This window comes from Pyrus communis, chromosome 5 (genome assembly GCF_041283825.1).
Source record: "Pyrus communis isolate YQ-2024b chromosome 5, ASM4128382v1, whole genome shotgun sequence".
Classification (NCBI taxonomy): Eukaryota; Viridiplantae; Streptophyta; class Magnoliopsida; order Rosales; family Rosaceae; genus Pyrus; species Pyrus communis.
Genome location: NC_142569.1, coordinates 30,370,248 through 30,388,571, shown reverse-complemented (window position 1 = coordinate 30,388,571; position 18,324 = coordinate 30,370,248). Strand labels below are relative to the sequence as shown.

General features: G+C 36.3%; 1 protein-coding gene across 1 annotated transcript; it reads left to right on the top strand.

The window, feature by feature from the left end:
• Positions 1–12,977: 12,977 nt before the first annotated feature.
• Positions 12,978–14,968, top strand: LOC137725000 (MADS-box transcription factor 27-like). Its single transcript, XM_088693457.1, has 7 exons — positions 12,978–12,986; positions 13,325–13,386; positions 13,854–13,951; positions 14,064–14,107; positions 14,240–14,323; positions 14,526–14,678; positions 14,825–14,968. The coding sequence occupies exons 1-7, from the start codon at positions 12,978–12,980 to the stop codon at positions 14,966–14,968; spliced, it is 594 nt and encodes a 197-aa protein (XP_088549583.1).
• The last annotated feature ends 3,356 nt before the right edge of the window (positions 14,969–18,324 follow it).

Below are 18,324 nucleotides of genomic sequence, written 5' to 3'. Positions count from 1 at the left end.
GTGCCTTGTCTACTCGTTGAGCCTCATCCCAAAGTGCATGTTTCTCTGCTAAAGTGAAAGAGTTTGCTAGAGTTAGTTATTTTTTCATGATCAGCTCTCCGAACAGTGAGTGGTCTGCTGGGAGTCCTTTTTGGAAGGCTGCACTTGCTATCGAGTTGTCACATCTGATGATCTTCACCTTCTCTGCTTTGAACCTCTTCACGTAGTCGCGGAATAACTCCTTTGTGTTTTTCTTCATGTTGAACAAGTGGTAGGATTTTTTCTTGATTAAGTGACAGGATAAGTATTCTTTGGTGAAAACCAAGGAAAGATCATCAAAAATCTAGATGGATCATGGTGGCAAGGTGTGAAACCAATCTTACGCTTTGCACATAAGGGGATCGTTTTTCCGGTAAAGGACCATCGTGCTTTAATAGTGCTTCAAGTGCCTCTTCGGATATCTATCTCCTTTGAAAGATGTGAAATGTGGCATGCTAAACTTACATGGAGGCTCTGTCTGCTCGATGTCGTCCGTGAAGGGTGACCTGTTCATGTTAGTCATGTCCCGTCGTAGTGCTTTATCGGCCACTTCATTGCGTTGGAAATCACGCAATCGCTCGTTTGAAAACCTTTCTACCTCTTCCTGAATTTGCCTTTTTGGGGGTAACGGAGCACTCGGTTGCCCCCATTCTTGACCTGCTGGTCTAGGTTGCTCTTCTACGTGCTCGCCCTGTCCATGACCCAACAACAGTGCATGTGGTCCGTTCCTGGCAGGTGAGAGAATTCTTCACAGGCTTCCGGTCAAACTTGAGCCGAATTGAGTGACTGCTTCTCTCCGTCAGTTGTGTTGCCTGCTCCTATATGATGTGGAAAATGCCCATTGCAGGCCTAGCCGCGAATGAACGCTTCGTCTGGAAGGTTTCTCATATTGGTTATTGGCGTGTGGCCCTAACCGTGAGTGTATACTCGTCCATGGGCCTAGTCGAGTGCACACTCCTCTGCACGCTAAAAAGGGAGTATACGCTATCTCGAGGACCCAATCGGGAATGTACACTGCCCAAACGCTCTGGAAAAGTATTGTTAGCCATTATGATTAGAAAGGCTTAGAATGAATGCGCCTCCTTGAGCAGTGGAAGGGTGGTAGACTCTAGGCACGAGATTTGAGTTGGGAAATGTCAAATCCGCGAATAAGTGTGGTGAAAATGCCCCCAGCTCAATTGTAGGTCCTGAAATTTGAAGCCGGGATGGTTGAACTAATCTTGGGCCGACTTGGGCTGCTTGGGAAATCACGGGAGCAGACTGGGCCATTAGAGTTGGCTACTCAGCGTGTGGCGCATGCAGGTGCGAGGCTTAGGCCCTTGAAGGTTGAAGTGGCACGGCACGAGCCGTGGTTGTAGTGCCATAAACCTTGTCATGGGTAGCCACTGTGGTGGTTGCCACGGTGGTGCGTCATGGGGGTGCCGCTCCACTTATCTCTATGTTGACCTTGTAGATCACAACGGTCTTAATCCTTAAACGTTAGAATTTTCGTTCACTACCATTGTACTTTTCTTTTACGTTTTACCAAAGGATTTTTAGGAATAAAAATTCCTAGAATAAGAACGTACAAAAAATCTACAAAAAGGCAAAGAAACAAGAAACCTTAGATGCGAGAGTCTTCTACGAGTGTGTGACTCAACTCTCAATGAAAGCACCAATTTGTGGATGCAAATTTCTTCCTCCTTGTTCTTGGACAAAATTGCACCTACAAAACAAATAACATCGCATCTTAGGTCAAGGTCAAGAGCCTCACGCGCCCACGATGTATTTGGGTAGGGAGGCGCTTTGGCCGAAGAACCTCCGATGCCAAAGTTAGAATTTTGAGGGAAAAGTATTTGGAGAACTTAGAGAATTGGAATTGAGTTTTGAAGAGAATGAGGGGGTTCATATAGGAGTGTGGCCGGCCCCCTAGGGAGAGGAAGGACCGGCAACTTGGATGATTTTGTGGGTTAGGTTCTTGATTTGTGGTTATTTAGCTAATTAATGGAATAATTAATTAATTAATTAACTAATTAATATAATTAAAGAGGAATGATTTAGGGGTTACCTTGTGGAGAAAATATGATGAGGATGGATGAAATAGGTTATACATAAATACCTATTTTGGGCACTTTTAACTTGATTGAGGGATGATTGTCCACTACTCGCGCGTAGGAATTCCGGTGTTCCTTGAGGGTAATTGTCCTTTTAACCCAAAAATCCACGTGTCACCTCTATTTTTTGCTCCACAATACCCATGTTTATATATACATACACACAATAGTATAATTTATATTTTAATACTTTTACTCCCACAAATTATGGATTTCTATTTAAAATCTCATTAATATAAACAACTATAAATTTCAATTTTTAATTTAAAAAATATAGTAACATACATAGAAATAAAGTGTTACATTAATTTCAAGGTTTTGTCAAAAATTGAAAACTAACAAGGCTTAGGTCAAAGAATATTGAGAGTTAGAGACCGTATCCAAAGTGTGTGTGTGTGTATCTCACACACACACACGCGAGGAGACATCTCTAGATGAATTTCTAACTGAATCGGAAGATATCTAGCAATATCACAATTAGCTGCCCTCTGAAAGAAGCTTCAAAACCCAAATTTCTTTTTATAACTGAGTTTCAGATCGAGCTGCATTTCATCAATTTTGATTTCGCGTCGCTCACCTGTGGCGTGAAGCTCCATGAAATTTGACAAATTGTACGGAATCACATGCAAATCCTGGCATTAATAAGTTGCAAAAACAAGTGTGCGCTCCTCCTCCTTTCGATCCTTGTTAATTGGAATCTAGTTCAAGTGCTATAGAAACCTCTTGAATTGATTAAAAAAAAAAAAAAAAAGAAATTCATCGATCGTATATATACAAAACTCTATGAAATATGGTTGAGTTCAAATTAAAAATAGGGAGTTTTAACGAAATACTCCAGTTACAGTTCACTTTTAACGAAAAACCACAATTTTACTTTTTCCTAGTACTATTCACTACATCTTTATTTGTCATTTTTCATTAAAATTAAAGTTTTTTTGGACTTTTCATTAGTTTTCTTTTAAAAATATAGTTATTGTTTTGTTTGTTTGTGTGTGTGTATAGAGTAGTTTGACTGAAGTGTTCATAGAAGCCAGAAGAAATAATAAATCATATCCCAAGATGTAACAATACATTAGAATATGGTCCGCTCTAGTTCATATCCTCACCGGTGATTTGTACGGATATTTGGTTCTGCGTTATTATACAAAATGGTCCTTAAGATTTGTATGATCAATAGAAATGGTCCTGAGATTGTCCACCATCCATGATTTTGTTCATTCCGTTAAAAATGATTTTGGGCAATTTTCAAAGCTTTGTAACTCAATCGTTTCTTAACCAAATTCGACCCATAATATATCGAAATGAAGATAGGAAAATGTAGAATAAGATTATACCTATTTGGAAGCCCAATCGTTGCCGGAAATGGCCGAAAAATAGCCTAAAATGTGACTGGTCCATGGGAAAACTTGTCGGAAACTGGGTAAACTTTAAACGTTCATGACTTCTTCAATACTCAACCAAGTGATTCAAAAATGAAAATAATAATTCTTGACGAGACGAAGAGAATGGTAACTTTATCAAAGGCTGACTCGCAGTGGTTTGGTCGGACAACGGCTCGAAATTGGCTAACCATTTTCAAGTTAGCCACTTTCGAGCAGTTTTCCAGCCACACCACAGATAAGTAGCAGTAAATAAAGATACTATTCTCTTCGTCTCATTGAGAAGTATGATTTTCGTTTTTAAATCACTCAATTTCATTGAGTATTGAAGAAGTTATGAACGTTTAAAGTTTACCCAGTTTCCGGCGACTTTTTCAGTTTTTCCACGGACCAGTCACCTTTCAGGTTATTTTCCGGCTGTCTCTGTCAATCATTGGGCTTCCAAATAGGTATAATCTTGTTCTACACTATCTTATCTTCATTTTGATATATTATGGGTCGAATTTGGCTAAGAATTGATTGAGTTACAAAGTTTTGAAAATTGCCCAAAGAATTTTTAACGGAATGACCAAAATCATGGATGGTGGACAATCTCAGGGACCATTTCTATTGATTTTCAATCTCAGAGACTATTTTTATTGATCATGCAAATCTCAAGGATCATTTTGTATAATAACCCTTTGGTTCTGAAGGGTGGCGACTTCAGCTCCGCTGCTTGTCGTTCTTACCTGTTCTTAAGTACCGAGTCTATCCTTTGTGCCTATGGTTTGGTCCTGCTTTAGGTGTTCTGGCATTTGGCCAGCGACCTCGATCCTTTTGTATCTTCTACGTGATTTGTAGAAGTCAAATCCTAGGTTTGTAAAACAAATCATTTTTAAACATACTTAAACAAAAGGTCGTGTGTTCTCCCAAAAGTAAAAAAAAATAAAAAAATAAAAAAAACAAAAGGCTGTGTGAACGGGAAATTATATATTACAAAAAGTCTTCACCACTGCCACATATATCAATTTCACATACGTCAGAGTATTTGAACAGTACAGAGACAAAGCGTGAATACTTACGAGAAGATTAATTCTTAATTTGGTTCTATCTTCCTCCTCCTATTATTCTTATATTATAACTTAACTCATGTGCGGTTCAGCCTTTATATGTAAAAATGTGTTAATCAGTATGGCATTAAATAATTCAATTAGAAGTGTATTGAAGCTTGAATCTTACATAAGTTAGTAGTTTTCACGTCTCATTAATACGTTGTACTTATCAACCACTAATATATATGAAATTAATTAACGAAAAATGAAATAATCAACAATGACAACATCCAAACTCACATATGGATGTATACATATAATGTTGTTATAATCTAAACTTATCTCTTTAGAGTCCTACATTATTTTTTTTTCTTTAATAATAATTAAAATAATATAAAAACAGCATGTATCTTCAAATTTACAAGATTCTAAATAAATATTATAAACTCAATTCAAAACATAATTTAGTGTGAATCGGTGATAAGCTAGACAAATCAATTCAAGGGATCATATATATAATCTAACACATCAACATCGGGAACAATAATCATCTAGTTACAATGTCAAATAAATGAAATTACTTATATATGCATCATCACTTAAGAATAGCTAAAAATGATTTCATGCTTAAAATTAGTTGAAACCAACGCTAGCCTTTGCTTGAACTATTATTCAAAAGAAGAAAAAAAGAGTTGAACATAAGAAACCCATATTTACGAGATTCTCTCCCGCTGGTCAACAGACCTTTGTTTGATTCAAAAGACGAAATGTTAGCCTCATAAAGCGAGTAGAGTGGTCTCTACTCTAGCGAGTGGGTGGTGCTGTTAAGCCATTAAACCACTAGGCGGTTTCCCTCCACAGTCCATACCGCGTTTTGTTGTCAAATAAACTGCGTTTCTACTTGTACAGAAATGACTCTGTGCCTTTCCATATAAAGCATTATAATTATAATTATATGTACATACATCTAAGGAAATTAAGGAAAGAGGGGAGCTGCTACTGTTTTCTCTATAGCTTTGTTTCTTCCACGTAAGCTCTCTACAGTTTATTATACACCTTACTTTTTTGAGGAAAAAATCGAAAGGGAAAAATGACTTCTCTTTTGGGATAAATATGATCTTTGTTCTTTTGGAATTTCTTGGTTCTTGTTGACGATTTCCTTCTGCTTCATATTACTGTTATTTTTGGCATATGCTTTTGGTCTTGGTTGCTTTAGGTTTTGATTACCAATTTAGGCAAATTGGACAATTTTCTTGAACATGAGTAACTAATTTCGCTATGTATCTACCGATCTAATAGAGAAGAACATATGGGGAGAGGAAGGATTGTGATTAGAAGGATTGACAATTCGACGAGCAGGCAAGTGACCTTCTCGAAAAGAAGAAATGGGTTGCTTAAGAAGGCTAAGGAGCTATCAATCCTTTGTGATGCTGAGGTTGGATTAATTGTCTTCTCTAGCACTGGCAGGCTTTACGATTATGCTAGCACCAGGTTAGATCTCTTTCTCTCTCTCTCTCTCTCTCTCTCTCTCTCTATCAATGAATCAATCAATCAATCTATATATGTGTGTATATTGCCTGTGAACTTTTTGTTGGGTTGAGGTTGTAGTGGAACTAGAGCTACTTGTTCGATATATATATATAGACACACAATATATATGGTGCATGTTCTAGCAAAAGATTTGATATTGTACTAATTCAGAATACACATATCAGCTATTGAGTCCCATTAATCTTCTTTGGAGCGAAACATTGTTCTCATGTGAAGATTTTTGCTTGCCCGAAGGTGTTATTATTGCATAAAATACTTAACTTTTTTATGAATCTATATATAGCATGTGGAATTAACCGAAGATGTTATTTGGGTATTTGGTTGCCTCCTGTCTTGTGGTCATGGATTGTGTAGAACCTTTCCTTGTCTATATGCATAGAAATTCAGAAGGACATTATACCTGATTAGAAATTGCTTTTAAAAAACTTCCAAACGAAAAAAAAAAAGTTACAGATAAACATATGAATGTTATTAACCTAAGAAAACTATGAAGAACAATGGATTGCAAAATTGATGAGAAGGAAGAAGACGAGAGAGATTCAAAGAGAGAAGAGAAAGAGAAGGAGATTGTATTAATTGCTCTCAGAAAGTATTACAGTGTATATCAAATGAAGGACCTATCACCTCTTATATATCCACAAATGCTAATTACAACAATACCCTTCTAACCACATTAACTAACTCATTCACTAGATGATGCCATATGGCATTTCTGTTATATCAGTTATTACTCCCCCCTCAAACCGAACTTGGAATGTCCAAGTGAAGTTTGAATCAGTCAGGCATTGGAGATTGATCTGAAATAGCAAGAGCAAGATGTCTGCAGTGCTTCACAAACATTGGACTATGCAACACTTTGGTGAATACATCAGCAATCTGATCGTCAATAGGAATACATTGAACAATTAAATCACCCATTTGTATCTTTTCTCTGACAAAATGATAGTTTGTATCAAGGTGCTTAATCTTTGAGTGAAAAACTGGATTCGAGCTTAAAGCTAAAGCACTTAAATTGTCACAGTGAAGTAATGGAGGAACCAAGATTCTCTGGTGCATGTCTTTGAGTAGAGATCGAATCCAGAACAGGTCTGCTGCAGAATGTGCTAGAGCTTTGTATTCAGCCTCTATGGGACTTCGAGAGACTGTTGATTGCTTCTTAGGTTGCCATGAAATTGGATTATCTTCCAAGTAAATAACAAATCCAGTTATTGACCTTCGGGTATTTATGTCTGCTACCCAATCAGAATCTGAATAGGCAATCAAATTGAAATCCAAGCTCTTCTTGTAGTGCAGACCATAATCAATTGTCCATTTCAAGTATCTTAAGATTCTTTTGACAAGTTGCATGTGGAGATCAGTTAGGGAAGTCATAAACTAACAGACCATGTTAACAGCATGAGCAAGATCTGGTTTAGTAAAAGTCAAATACTAGAGAGCCCCTACTAGACTTCGATAATGACTTGGATCAGAGATGGCAGTACCTTCTTGTTCAAGTAGCTGTGCATGTGGCTTTGATGGTGTGGGTGTGGGCTTACATGTCTCCATTACTGCCTTCTTTAGTAGTTATTTTGCATATTTTGATTGATGTATAAACAATAACCCATCATCTTTATGTTGTATGTGCAGTCCCAAAAAAAAAGATAATCTTCTCATATCTTTGAGATCAAAGATTTTTGCCATATCACTTATCACTGCTTGAATCTTTGTAGGATTGGAACCAGTGATTATAATGTCGTCTACACAAAGCAATAGTAGAACAATATCTCCTTCATCTTCTTTAACAAAAAAACTCATATCAGATAGAGAAGTTGTGAATCCAAGAGATGGAAGATAACTTATAAACTTTGAGTTTCAGGCTCTTGGAGCTTGCTTCAAGTCATAGAGAGACTTAATGAGTTTACACACATAACTTGGACAAGAAGAATCCACAAAACCTTGAGGCCGCTACATATAGACTTCCTCCTCGACATCACCATGTAAAAAGGCATTTTTAATGTCCAGTTGTCTCAAATTCCAACCATACTGTGCAGCTAAAGCTAGAATAAGTCGTACCAAAGTATGTCTTGCCATAGGACTGAAAGTCTTTAAGTAATCTAGCCTTTGTTCTTGAGTGTAACCCTAAGCTACCAACCTAGCCTTGTATCTTGATATTGACCCGTCATGAATTTTCTTTATTTTATATACACATTTGCTGCCTACAATAGTATTGTGAGATGGAGGTGGAACTAGAACCCATGTACCTTGAGCCTTTAATGCATTATACTTTTCTTGCATAGCTAGTTGCCATTCAAGTTTACAAGATGCTACCCTAAAATTCTTAGGTTCTTCAACTTCTGTTATATCAGCTACAAATGAAAAACCACCAAAACATGCACCAGTAGTTGTACCAGAATCTGATTCATTAGAACAAGGGTCTAGAAGTTGTAAGGAACTTAACTCAGGTAAATCAGCAAGATAAGCTACATAATTCTTTCGTGAAATGGCACCTGTTTGTAATTTAGTTTGAATCACATGATGTGTTGGTTGTTGCACATGTAACATATGTGTACCAATACTAGAAAAGCTTTCAAAGAAAGGTAATATTACCTGGAGTTGAGTAGTATCGAGGACAGGAAGCAAAGGAGGTGGAGTTGGTGTATCACTAGTAGCAAAGTAAGAAAGATCAGTTGTTGTTGTTGATAAAGCTTCACCAATCTGATTATGTGGAGTATTACTAACATGAGTGCTAGAATTAGAAACTGATGTCCCAACATGATGAATTATAGATAACTGACCATTCTCAGATTGAGTCCTTGTATTACTCATAGGAATAGAAAATGGTATAATCACAAAACTAGGTTGAACTACTACCTTCTCAGAGTCATCACCTCTGTGAAAGAATCCCAATTTTGCAGGAAACATTTATTCTTCAAAAATGACATGCCTTGATATAATACTTCTTAGACTATTGATCATAACATATAATCCCTTTATACCCCATTGCATAACCTAAGAAGATACACATTTTTTACTTAAACTACAGTTTATGATTGTTATAAGGCTTGATCCATGGAAACACAACTGGTCCAAATATTCTCAAAGACTACAACTCATGCACCTTGTTTTATAACAACAAATAAGGAAAACTAAAGGACAAGGTCTTACAAGGCATTTTATTAATCAAGAAGACTGCATGAGCACAAGCAAAATACCAAACTCACTGCTTAAACCAAAAGCATTTAATAAAGTGAGAGCAGTGTCCACATGTCTATGTTTCCTCTCAGAAATACCATTATGTTGAGGTGTGTAAGGACAGGAAATAAACTACATAATACCTTTTGCAGCCAAAAATGATGTAAATCTCTTGCTAGTGTATTCATCTCCACCATCTGTTTGGAATCCTTTAATTGATATCCCAAACTGAGTGTAAATGAAACTATAGAATTTGACAAAAATTGCATACACATCAGATCTGTTGCACATGGGAAATATCCAAGTAAATCTGGTATAGTCATCAATAAACAATACATAGAATCTAAATCCTTCCACAGATTTTACAGGAGTTGAACCCCAAACATCAGTATGAACTTTCTCAAAAGGAACCAAACATTTATCATTTCTAATAGGAAATGGTATCCTAGACATTTTTCCTCTAATACAAGAAATACAAGTAGTACATGTATCATCTAACTTGTGTACAACCTTAGACTGTTGCAACATTGAAGCCATGGTATCATAAGTAGGGTGCCCCAACCTTTGATGCCAAATATTTGACTTCACCACTGTCCCTAAGTAAGCCACTGGATCCTTTGTAACAGACTCTAACCCTCGAGAAGCGTTAACCACTAAAATCTGAAATAGCTCTTCTGGTTTAATCTTTCCGTGATACATCACCTCCCTTGTCTTCTTGTCTTGCACAAAAAATTCACATTCATCACATATAAACCAGCTATTATTATCTGCACATAGTTGTTTCACTGAAATGAGACTTCTTGCAATATTTGGAACATGAAGAACTTTACTGAGAACAAGATAATGATTATCAGTGCGAATTGCAGTGGAACCAATATGTTGAATTGGTAAGCTTGAACCATTACCAAGGGTTATATTATCAAAACCTTGATAAGGAGCCACTTGATTTAATGCAGTTATATTTGCAGTCATATGGTGTGAAGCGCCCGAATCCACAATCCACGAATCCTTAGGAAGAATTTGGGATGTTTGTTGTGCATTCATGGCAAATAAAGATGATGGTGGTGGTTGACCTTGAAATGTATAATTGCCTCTATGAAAGCAATCAAGCGCAGAGTGCGCCCTTTTTCCACATATCTGACATTCTACAATAAAACTAGTTGTTGCATTACTTGTGTTTCTGTGAAAACAGTTTACTGCATTATGTCCCCTTTTATTACAAATCTGACATTCAATGACAACATTTTTTTTTCTTACTTCTGTATTGCCTGATCATGATCCAGTACCATTATGAACTTGTCTTGACCCTGCAGAATTATGAAACCCTCTTCCTCTAAGGTTGTTACCACTTTTATAGTTGTTGCTATTATTCCTGTATTGACCACCATTTCTAGACCTGTAACCCACATTGTAGTTCTGAGACTTGAATCTTGGCTGATGTCCAGAACTAGACTGACCCACAAAACCAGCCATACGAGTGATCTTGATCTTGATGTCCATTTTGATGAGAATTATTAAATGTACCCTGTGGTTGTTGAACAATAGTACCTTATGTAATAGCAAGTATATGATCATGACTTTGAGAATTCGATGAAGATGCACCATTTGAAGATCCATTACCATACATGATAGACCCCAAACTAGTATTCTGGCCAGATTGAGAACCTTGAACAAAAAGAGCAGCCATATTTTGAGATACTAGATTCATTTCTCCTTCAATCTCTTTTTTAGTACCAAGCAATTGTGCACGAAATTCTCTTAAAGTGATTGAAGATTCCTTTGCCAAGATAATAGTTCTAATAACACCATCTTCCTTAGGCAAACCTGCCAACCCAGCAATGATAATGTCATTGTCAGAAACTGTCTCTTCTACAGCCATCAACTGATCTCTAATATGCTTCAATCGCAACAAGTATTTATCAATGTTATCTGTACTTTCTGAATTGTATGCAACTAGGTTTTCAAATGATTAACTCTGGATTTCAAAATATAAGCATAACGTTCAAGAAGATTCAACCATGCTTCAAAAGCAATCCTACATCCTAGGACATATTCCATTGCCTCATCTGTTGGTATAGCAAGCAACAAACTGGTAGTAAACTCTCATTCAAGAAATTCTGCAGTAATCTCCTTGGTAATACCAGTGTTTGCACTCACTGCATACTTGATGGACACCCAATTGTACCATCAAAATGACCAAATAGTTTGTACCCTTTAAGAACCAACTGAAATTGAAATGCCCATTTGGCGAAATTGTCATCTCTGAGTTTTATAGTCAACATACCCAACAAATTCTCAATCTTGAATGAAGAAGACACCATTGAAATATACTCAACCAATCACAAATCGAAGTAACAACACCAAATACGAAGACTGACACACCAAGAACAAATATAATTCTCTCCAAGATTCACAGAGAAACACCCAAACAAGGAGACTGATACTCCAAGAAAAGACACAATTCTTTCCAAGATTCACAGAACAATACTTCTACTTAGGAGAATAACACTCCAAGATCTACATAAAACACTTCGACTCAAGAGAATGACACTCCAAGATTCACATAAAACACTTCGACTCAAGAGAATAACATTCCAAGGTCCACAAAAAGACTAACACTTTCTTCATCAAACCCACAAACTATAAGTCCCATCATATTCACAAATTCTAGAGAATGATACTATAAGAAAAGATACAGAAAGAATGATACTTTCAGAAATCATCATATCACAATTCTATCCAGAAATCAAGAACCCCAAAATCTTTGATTCAAACAAACCATGAAATCAAGAACAAACACACACCACAGCTTCAGAGAATAAGCAGCATACAAAATCGAGAATCGAGAAACAAAAACGAATTAATTGAATCACCAAACAAGCATCACTAGATCGCCAAAACAGCACCGAACTCCAGATGTCCAATCGTCATGCAACCCAGATTCCCAATCTTCGAGCAACATCCAAACCAGCGGAAGACTTCACCAGAATCGAAAATGACGATGAACCAATTTCGGCAATGATACCATATTAACCGAAGAAAACTATAAAGAACAATGGATTGCAGAATTGATAAGAAGGAAGAAGATGAGAGAGATTCAAAGAAAGAAGAGAAAGAGAGAGAGAGATTGTATTAATTGCTCTCAGAAAGTATTACAATGTATATCAAATGAATAACCTATCACCTCTTATATATCCACAAATGCTATATATCCACAAATGCTAATTACAACAATACCCTTCTAACCACATTAACTAACTCATTCACTAGATAATGCCACATGGCATTTCTGTTATATCAATTATTAAATGCTTCTCACATTGTGCTATTGCTGTACATATATATAGGTAGATGCATGCTTCTACTTAATTACTTAGACGTCTTAATTAAATATATATATATATATATATATATATATATGTGTGTGTGTGTGTGCATGGCTGGTAACACATCCTTCAAGTGTGGAGGATAATATGCATGGCTGGTAACACATCCTTCAAGTTTTTCTTTAGTGTGGAGGATAATATGCATGGCTGGTAACACATCCTTCAATTTCAATAAAGGGTAAGTTATCGGTGTTCTTGCTATTTCACAGTAAAATTACGTAGATACCTGCTCTCAACAACTTTGTACCATTAGTAGTAACCAAGTAGCTTAAATAAGTGAAAAGGCAACCTTTAGCGCAGACATAAGATGGACGTTTGGTATCAAACAAGGGATAATAATACTCACGAATGATAAAAGTAAGAGCGCACACTGAAAAATACGAGATATACCTGCGTGGCCCCAAAAACAATTCAAATCTGCCTATATGGGATACACATGCATGGCCATGAGCTACAGAACTTTGAGAATTACCCCAATTTGTCTATATGCATGTTTTTGTTTTTGTGTGTTTGTTCAAAAGCATGCAAGGAGATATATTTCCAAAAAAATATTAAAGATAAAATAAAATATGCATGCTTCGGATTCTTGATATGTGATTTTACAATGGCTAACATTTTCTAGTGCTCCTATAAATGCTCATTTGGTGAATTCATATTTCATGCATGACAACATTTATTGTATTTGTACTTAACAGCTTTGGCAAAGGGAGGTAGCAAGCTTGAGGCAGCAAGTGCGGTACTTGGAAGAATGCCACAGGTACAATCATTGCTTTCTATTGAATCTTCAACATAGCCTAGCAATTTGATTCAAGTACCAAAACATAACAATGCATATTTCATGTTGCTTATTCAAAAGGCTACCAAATTAATCAATGTTCATCCAAATACCAACCCAGAAAACCTTTTCAATAACTGAGGTCCCCAGTGAAGCATAACAACACATTGTCCTAAACCTAAATGATTTGGGTGTTCCCTTCCTCCTTAAGCGATTTTGCCAGAGACCAAGCTTTTACACCAACAAAAATGCAAAATCTGTTCACAATATTATCCTGATACCGTTACCTAAATATTGCTTAAACACCTAAGGTTTTCCCATGAAATGTGAGATAATGATTTATTGGGAAAAACATGGTATCTCATACACCACAAAGTAACATTTAGTAAATATAAACTAGTTTGTGAGAACGATTAGAGTATACCCCACACCTTCTATAAATTATGCAGGCAGTTAATGGGGGAAGAACTTTCTGGTTTAAGTGCCAAAGATCTACAGAATTTGGAAAGCCAGATTGAGATGAGTTTGAAAAGTGTCCGAACAAAAAAGGTATCAAAAGCCTTAGCCTTGATTATAGTCTCAGTTAATAATTTATGCTCTCTTCTTTATATAGCACATACATGGCACTTATTTTGGTTTTATTTTTCCTTCTATTTTGCAAAACCAGATATTTGACGATGAAATAAAAGAATTGAACCAGAAGGTCGCAGTTGATTAATGTTAATTCATTTTATTAGTTTTTTTTTTTTTTTGGGGGGGGGGGGGGGGGGTGTGGTGTGGGGTGGTTTGTGGGGTTAATTATACTTACTAACGTTGTTTTTCACTTTATTTTCAGGCAAATTTCATACATCAAGAGAATATAGAACTGTATAAGAAGCTAGACCTCATAGGTAAAGAGAATGAGGAACTGCAAAAAAAGGTATTGTCCATACATGAAGCTCTAGTTTTCTATTTAACACATATCATAATTCATCAAAAGGGCGAAGAGAAACAACAGGTAAAGGGAAACTGAAAGGAAGCAAATGAGCTTAAAACATAAAGCCATTATGTTAGTTATACTCATCAGCGAACACGAAGATGTCTTCTCTTGCAAACACTAACACAAAATATTCTAATCTCAGGTTTATGAACCAAGGGATATGAATGGGGGAAGCAAAACTTCCCAACCTCCATATAGCATCAGTAATGCATATGATTTGCATGCACCCATCCATCTGCAGCTAAGCCAGCCACAAATTCAAACTCAGCCTGGGCCTCCGCCTCAGAACAACGAAGTACCAGCAAAAGCAATCAAATTAGGGTATCTCTTAAAGACTGTTAACATATTATAGATTCCAATGGACAAAACCCCAAAAACAAATAATAAGAAAAGCTCACTATTTTGATTATGCTATTAACATCTCTTCAAATTCTGCGACAGATTACAACTGCATTAGCAAAGTTGTTTCACAGCTGTGGATGGCTATGTCATAATGCAGAAACTTGCACCACAGTGAAAGCCAATCTGTTAAGAGTGAAATGTCATACTTACAGCAAACGGATCCAACCAACAGCTTTGGCATGAAGTGTTCTGTCAAACAAACTTTAGGATTTCTGTAGTTAGTAGTAAATTTATGCAATAATGGGTAACAATTTTGTGTCTCAGGACCAACTTTTATCTGTATTAAAAATGTGTTGTGACCAATCAGAGAACAATTGTCAATTGTTATACCTAATTTCTGCAACATCCTAATTTTGAGCTGTAAATCACAAAAATTACTGAGAAGTAGAGCACCCAAAACTACATAAAATTGCTCTGCACATTATAGGAGATCTGAGATATCACGATGAGAGTATGTGCACTATGTTCACATTTTATATCACTATCACACAGATAGTACAGATAAACACAAGTAGGCATGGGCAAATGTGTTATTCAGCACAATGCCCAGCACAAATAGTAGACACATTTACTTTGATTTATTAATTGAAAATTAGGCACACAATGAGACAAACCAGAATCTTCGTAATGTTAGTTGCATTAATAGTGCTTGCAGGCATCTATGATGTACTCTGAGATATAGGACAACTCACTACTGTCGTTAAAGCTGCTCAATGTGATTTCAATCCAGAAAGGAAACATCCAAATAGTAGATTTCTGGCTCAATAATTTTTGCCACATTGAAACTATTCCTTATTAGCCACTGCACTTGTCTAGAACAGGCCTCCTGAAAGATTTTATAAGATTTTTTACTAGAAAATCTTCAACTATATCCTCTGTTTATAAAACCAATTTGTGGTTGATATGTATTAACTTTCTGGTTTACTTGTATCATGATAAAAAAAACACAACCAGTACATATTTAATAACTCCGAAGGCAATCAGTAGATGTTTAATAAACTAGAAGGTGATCATGCTAATACTTCAAAAAGTATAACACTCTTCTCAAAATTTACGCCTACTTCCAAGACACTTTTTCGAGGTCCAGAATTTCATGAAGGAATGACACTCACTCCTGCCATTCTATATATGGTATACCTAAAAGATAAAATGAACAAGACAGCGGCAAGCATAAGAAAAGCTCTGTGCTTAATCTTCTAAAAGGTGGCCCAGGATTTTAGTTTCTAGATATGCTATCCAATTTTCTTTACCTCCATTTCTCTTGAAATGTAATGCACATATGCTATCTTGCTTGGTCTGAAGAGTCTTTTGAATATTTTTTTTCTTTTTTTTTTTTGGTTAATAAACTGGGCACTGCACAAGTACAAGGTAAACAATATAAAACTTAGACCCTAGAGCTATGAGTCCTCCAGATACTACCTTGAGCCCTCCAAATACTATGTTCTTGGATTAATGATCAGTTTTCGATAATTTTGAATACCAATATAGAAAGGTGACTTAAATAGTTCATGGGAGAAATTGAGTCATCTGAGAGATATTTTATTCATTATATTCTTTGTTCTTTTATAAATTCAGTTGCTTTAATTTAAATTATTCGATGGTTGGAAAATGAAGGGATATTGAGCAGCATACAAATGAACAATTTGGAGGCATATTGATTCTAACAATTGATTGCAGAGTTTATAAGGTTGAGGGGTAGGTCTGGTTGGGCAGTTCTAGCACAGTTTCCTTACTTTGTGTGTGAAGTACTTCGACGGGAAGTTCCAGCCCATTTTCCTTATTAGGTTGAGGTACTAGATGTAGCTTTTCGACGGGAAAATATGCCAAATATTAAAATAATAAATATTGAGATCCTATTTCTAAACACCTCTTCTTCCAAACTCTAGTCTGTACTTAAAAACGTGAGATCCTATAGCTAATATGCTAATCAGGTATACAGATCCGTATATATACCTACATGTATGCACACGGACGCGCGCACATATATAATGGATAAAATAATATTGTATCATACTGTGCTTTCGTTATTTATATACAGATGCAAAGCTTAGATCTGTATACTTCAGTTTGCCTATATTTCACCACAAACGAACCACAAACCAGGTCACAAATGTTGCGGTTTGTTTAGTTCGGTTCGTGGCTTAATATGCATATATTACCCAATGAAAAATTCATAAAATGTGTTGGGCTTTTAACATGCTGAACAACATAACTTGGTAACACCTCACTCACTGAGAAAGCTAATAAGGTGAGATCTTCTGACAAGAATTCAGAGATTTCTTATTGATAGAGACTTGGATAGGTAGTTAACCAAACTTGGAGTAGAGTTGTTTATAGAAACTAAGAGATGCTCCTCGATCGCCTGACTTTACGAATTCAAAGTTGTTTAACACAAACTGAGAGATGTCACCGATTGTTAATCACAGAGCTATTTAACACAAACTGAGAGATATACTTGAAGAAGTTATGATGATCAGTTGTAACAAAATTAGGGTGGTCAGTTGTATTCTCAAAAGTGAGAAAGTTTTGCGTAGAGCAAAAAATTACGCAGAATATATTTGTGTGTTCAGTTGAAGTTCATGTTGTTGCAGGACCTCACGTCGTACTACCATAGAATCTGACCGGTGGACAAATATTCTAATGCTAGCCGTGTCATATACTGACCTTTTCCCACACGTTGCTATCTGTTAATGTAGGAAGATTGAGAAAGATAGCTAGGGTTTCAAGAATTAGAGAGAAAGAGAGATCGAAGAAGAAGAGTGAGAGAGAAACTTAGAGAGAGAAGTTTTGCATTAATCTGTTATGACTTCATTTCTTACTGTAAAAGCTATTACATTGATGTATATATAGAGAACCAAGTCTCTAGCTAACTAACTAACTTAGGTCTACCATCTTATGACAAGTGGCATGATCCTAACCATTCTTTATACTCTTACATCCCACCGCAAACTCATGTCTTGGAGGAACCAAGCATGAGGTTGAAGCAATGAGAGTGAAATAAAGGAGCACTGAGACCTTTAGTTAGTATATCTGCAAATTATTCCCGAGAAGAAACAAATTGAACCAGTAATGTCTTCTTAGCAACTCGTTCACGGACAAAGTGCACATCGATCTCAATATGTTTTGTACGTTGATGCTGGACAGGGTTAAACGATAATGCAATAGCAAAAAGATTATCATAGAAAAGCACAGGAGCATCACGAGGTTTTAACATGCATGAACTGTAACAATTGCTGAATCTAGTCAAGCTCAGCAGCTGTGGTTTACATAGCTCTATACACAGCCTCTGTAGATGACCTGGAAATCATGTTTTGCTTCTTAAAGGACCATGAAATAGGATTATTGCCTAAAAAGAAAACCATGCCAGTAGTTGACCGTTGATCATTAGGGTCCCCAGCCCAGTTGGCATCACTAAAAGCCTTTAATGACAATTCAACCCAAGTATAAAAAGACCAACTGATAAGGTACCCTTGAAATATCGTAGAATACATTTCACTGTTGTGAAATGAGACACCATTAAAGACTGCAGAAATTGGCAG

What these genes read in the sequence shown, in the direction of transcription:
- LOC137725000 (XM_088693457.1), top strand. An exon ending in GAAAAGTGTCCGAACAAAAA is followed by an intron (nt 13,952 to 14,063) that starts AGGTATCAAAAG and finishes CTTCTATTTTGC; the next exon opens with AAAACCAGATATTTGACGAT. An exon ending in TAAAAGAATTGAACCAGAAG is followed by an intron (nt 14,108 to 14,239) that starts GTCGCAGTTGAT and finishes CTTTATTTTCAG; the next exon opens with GCAAATTTCATACATCAAGA.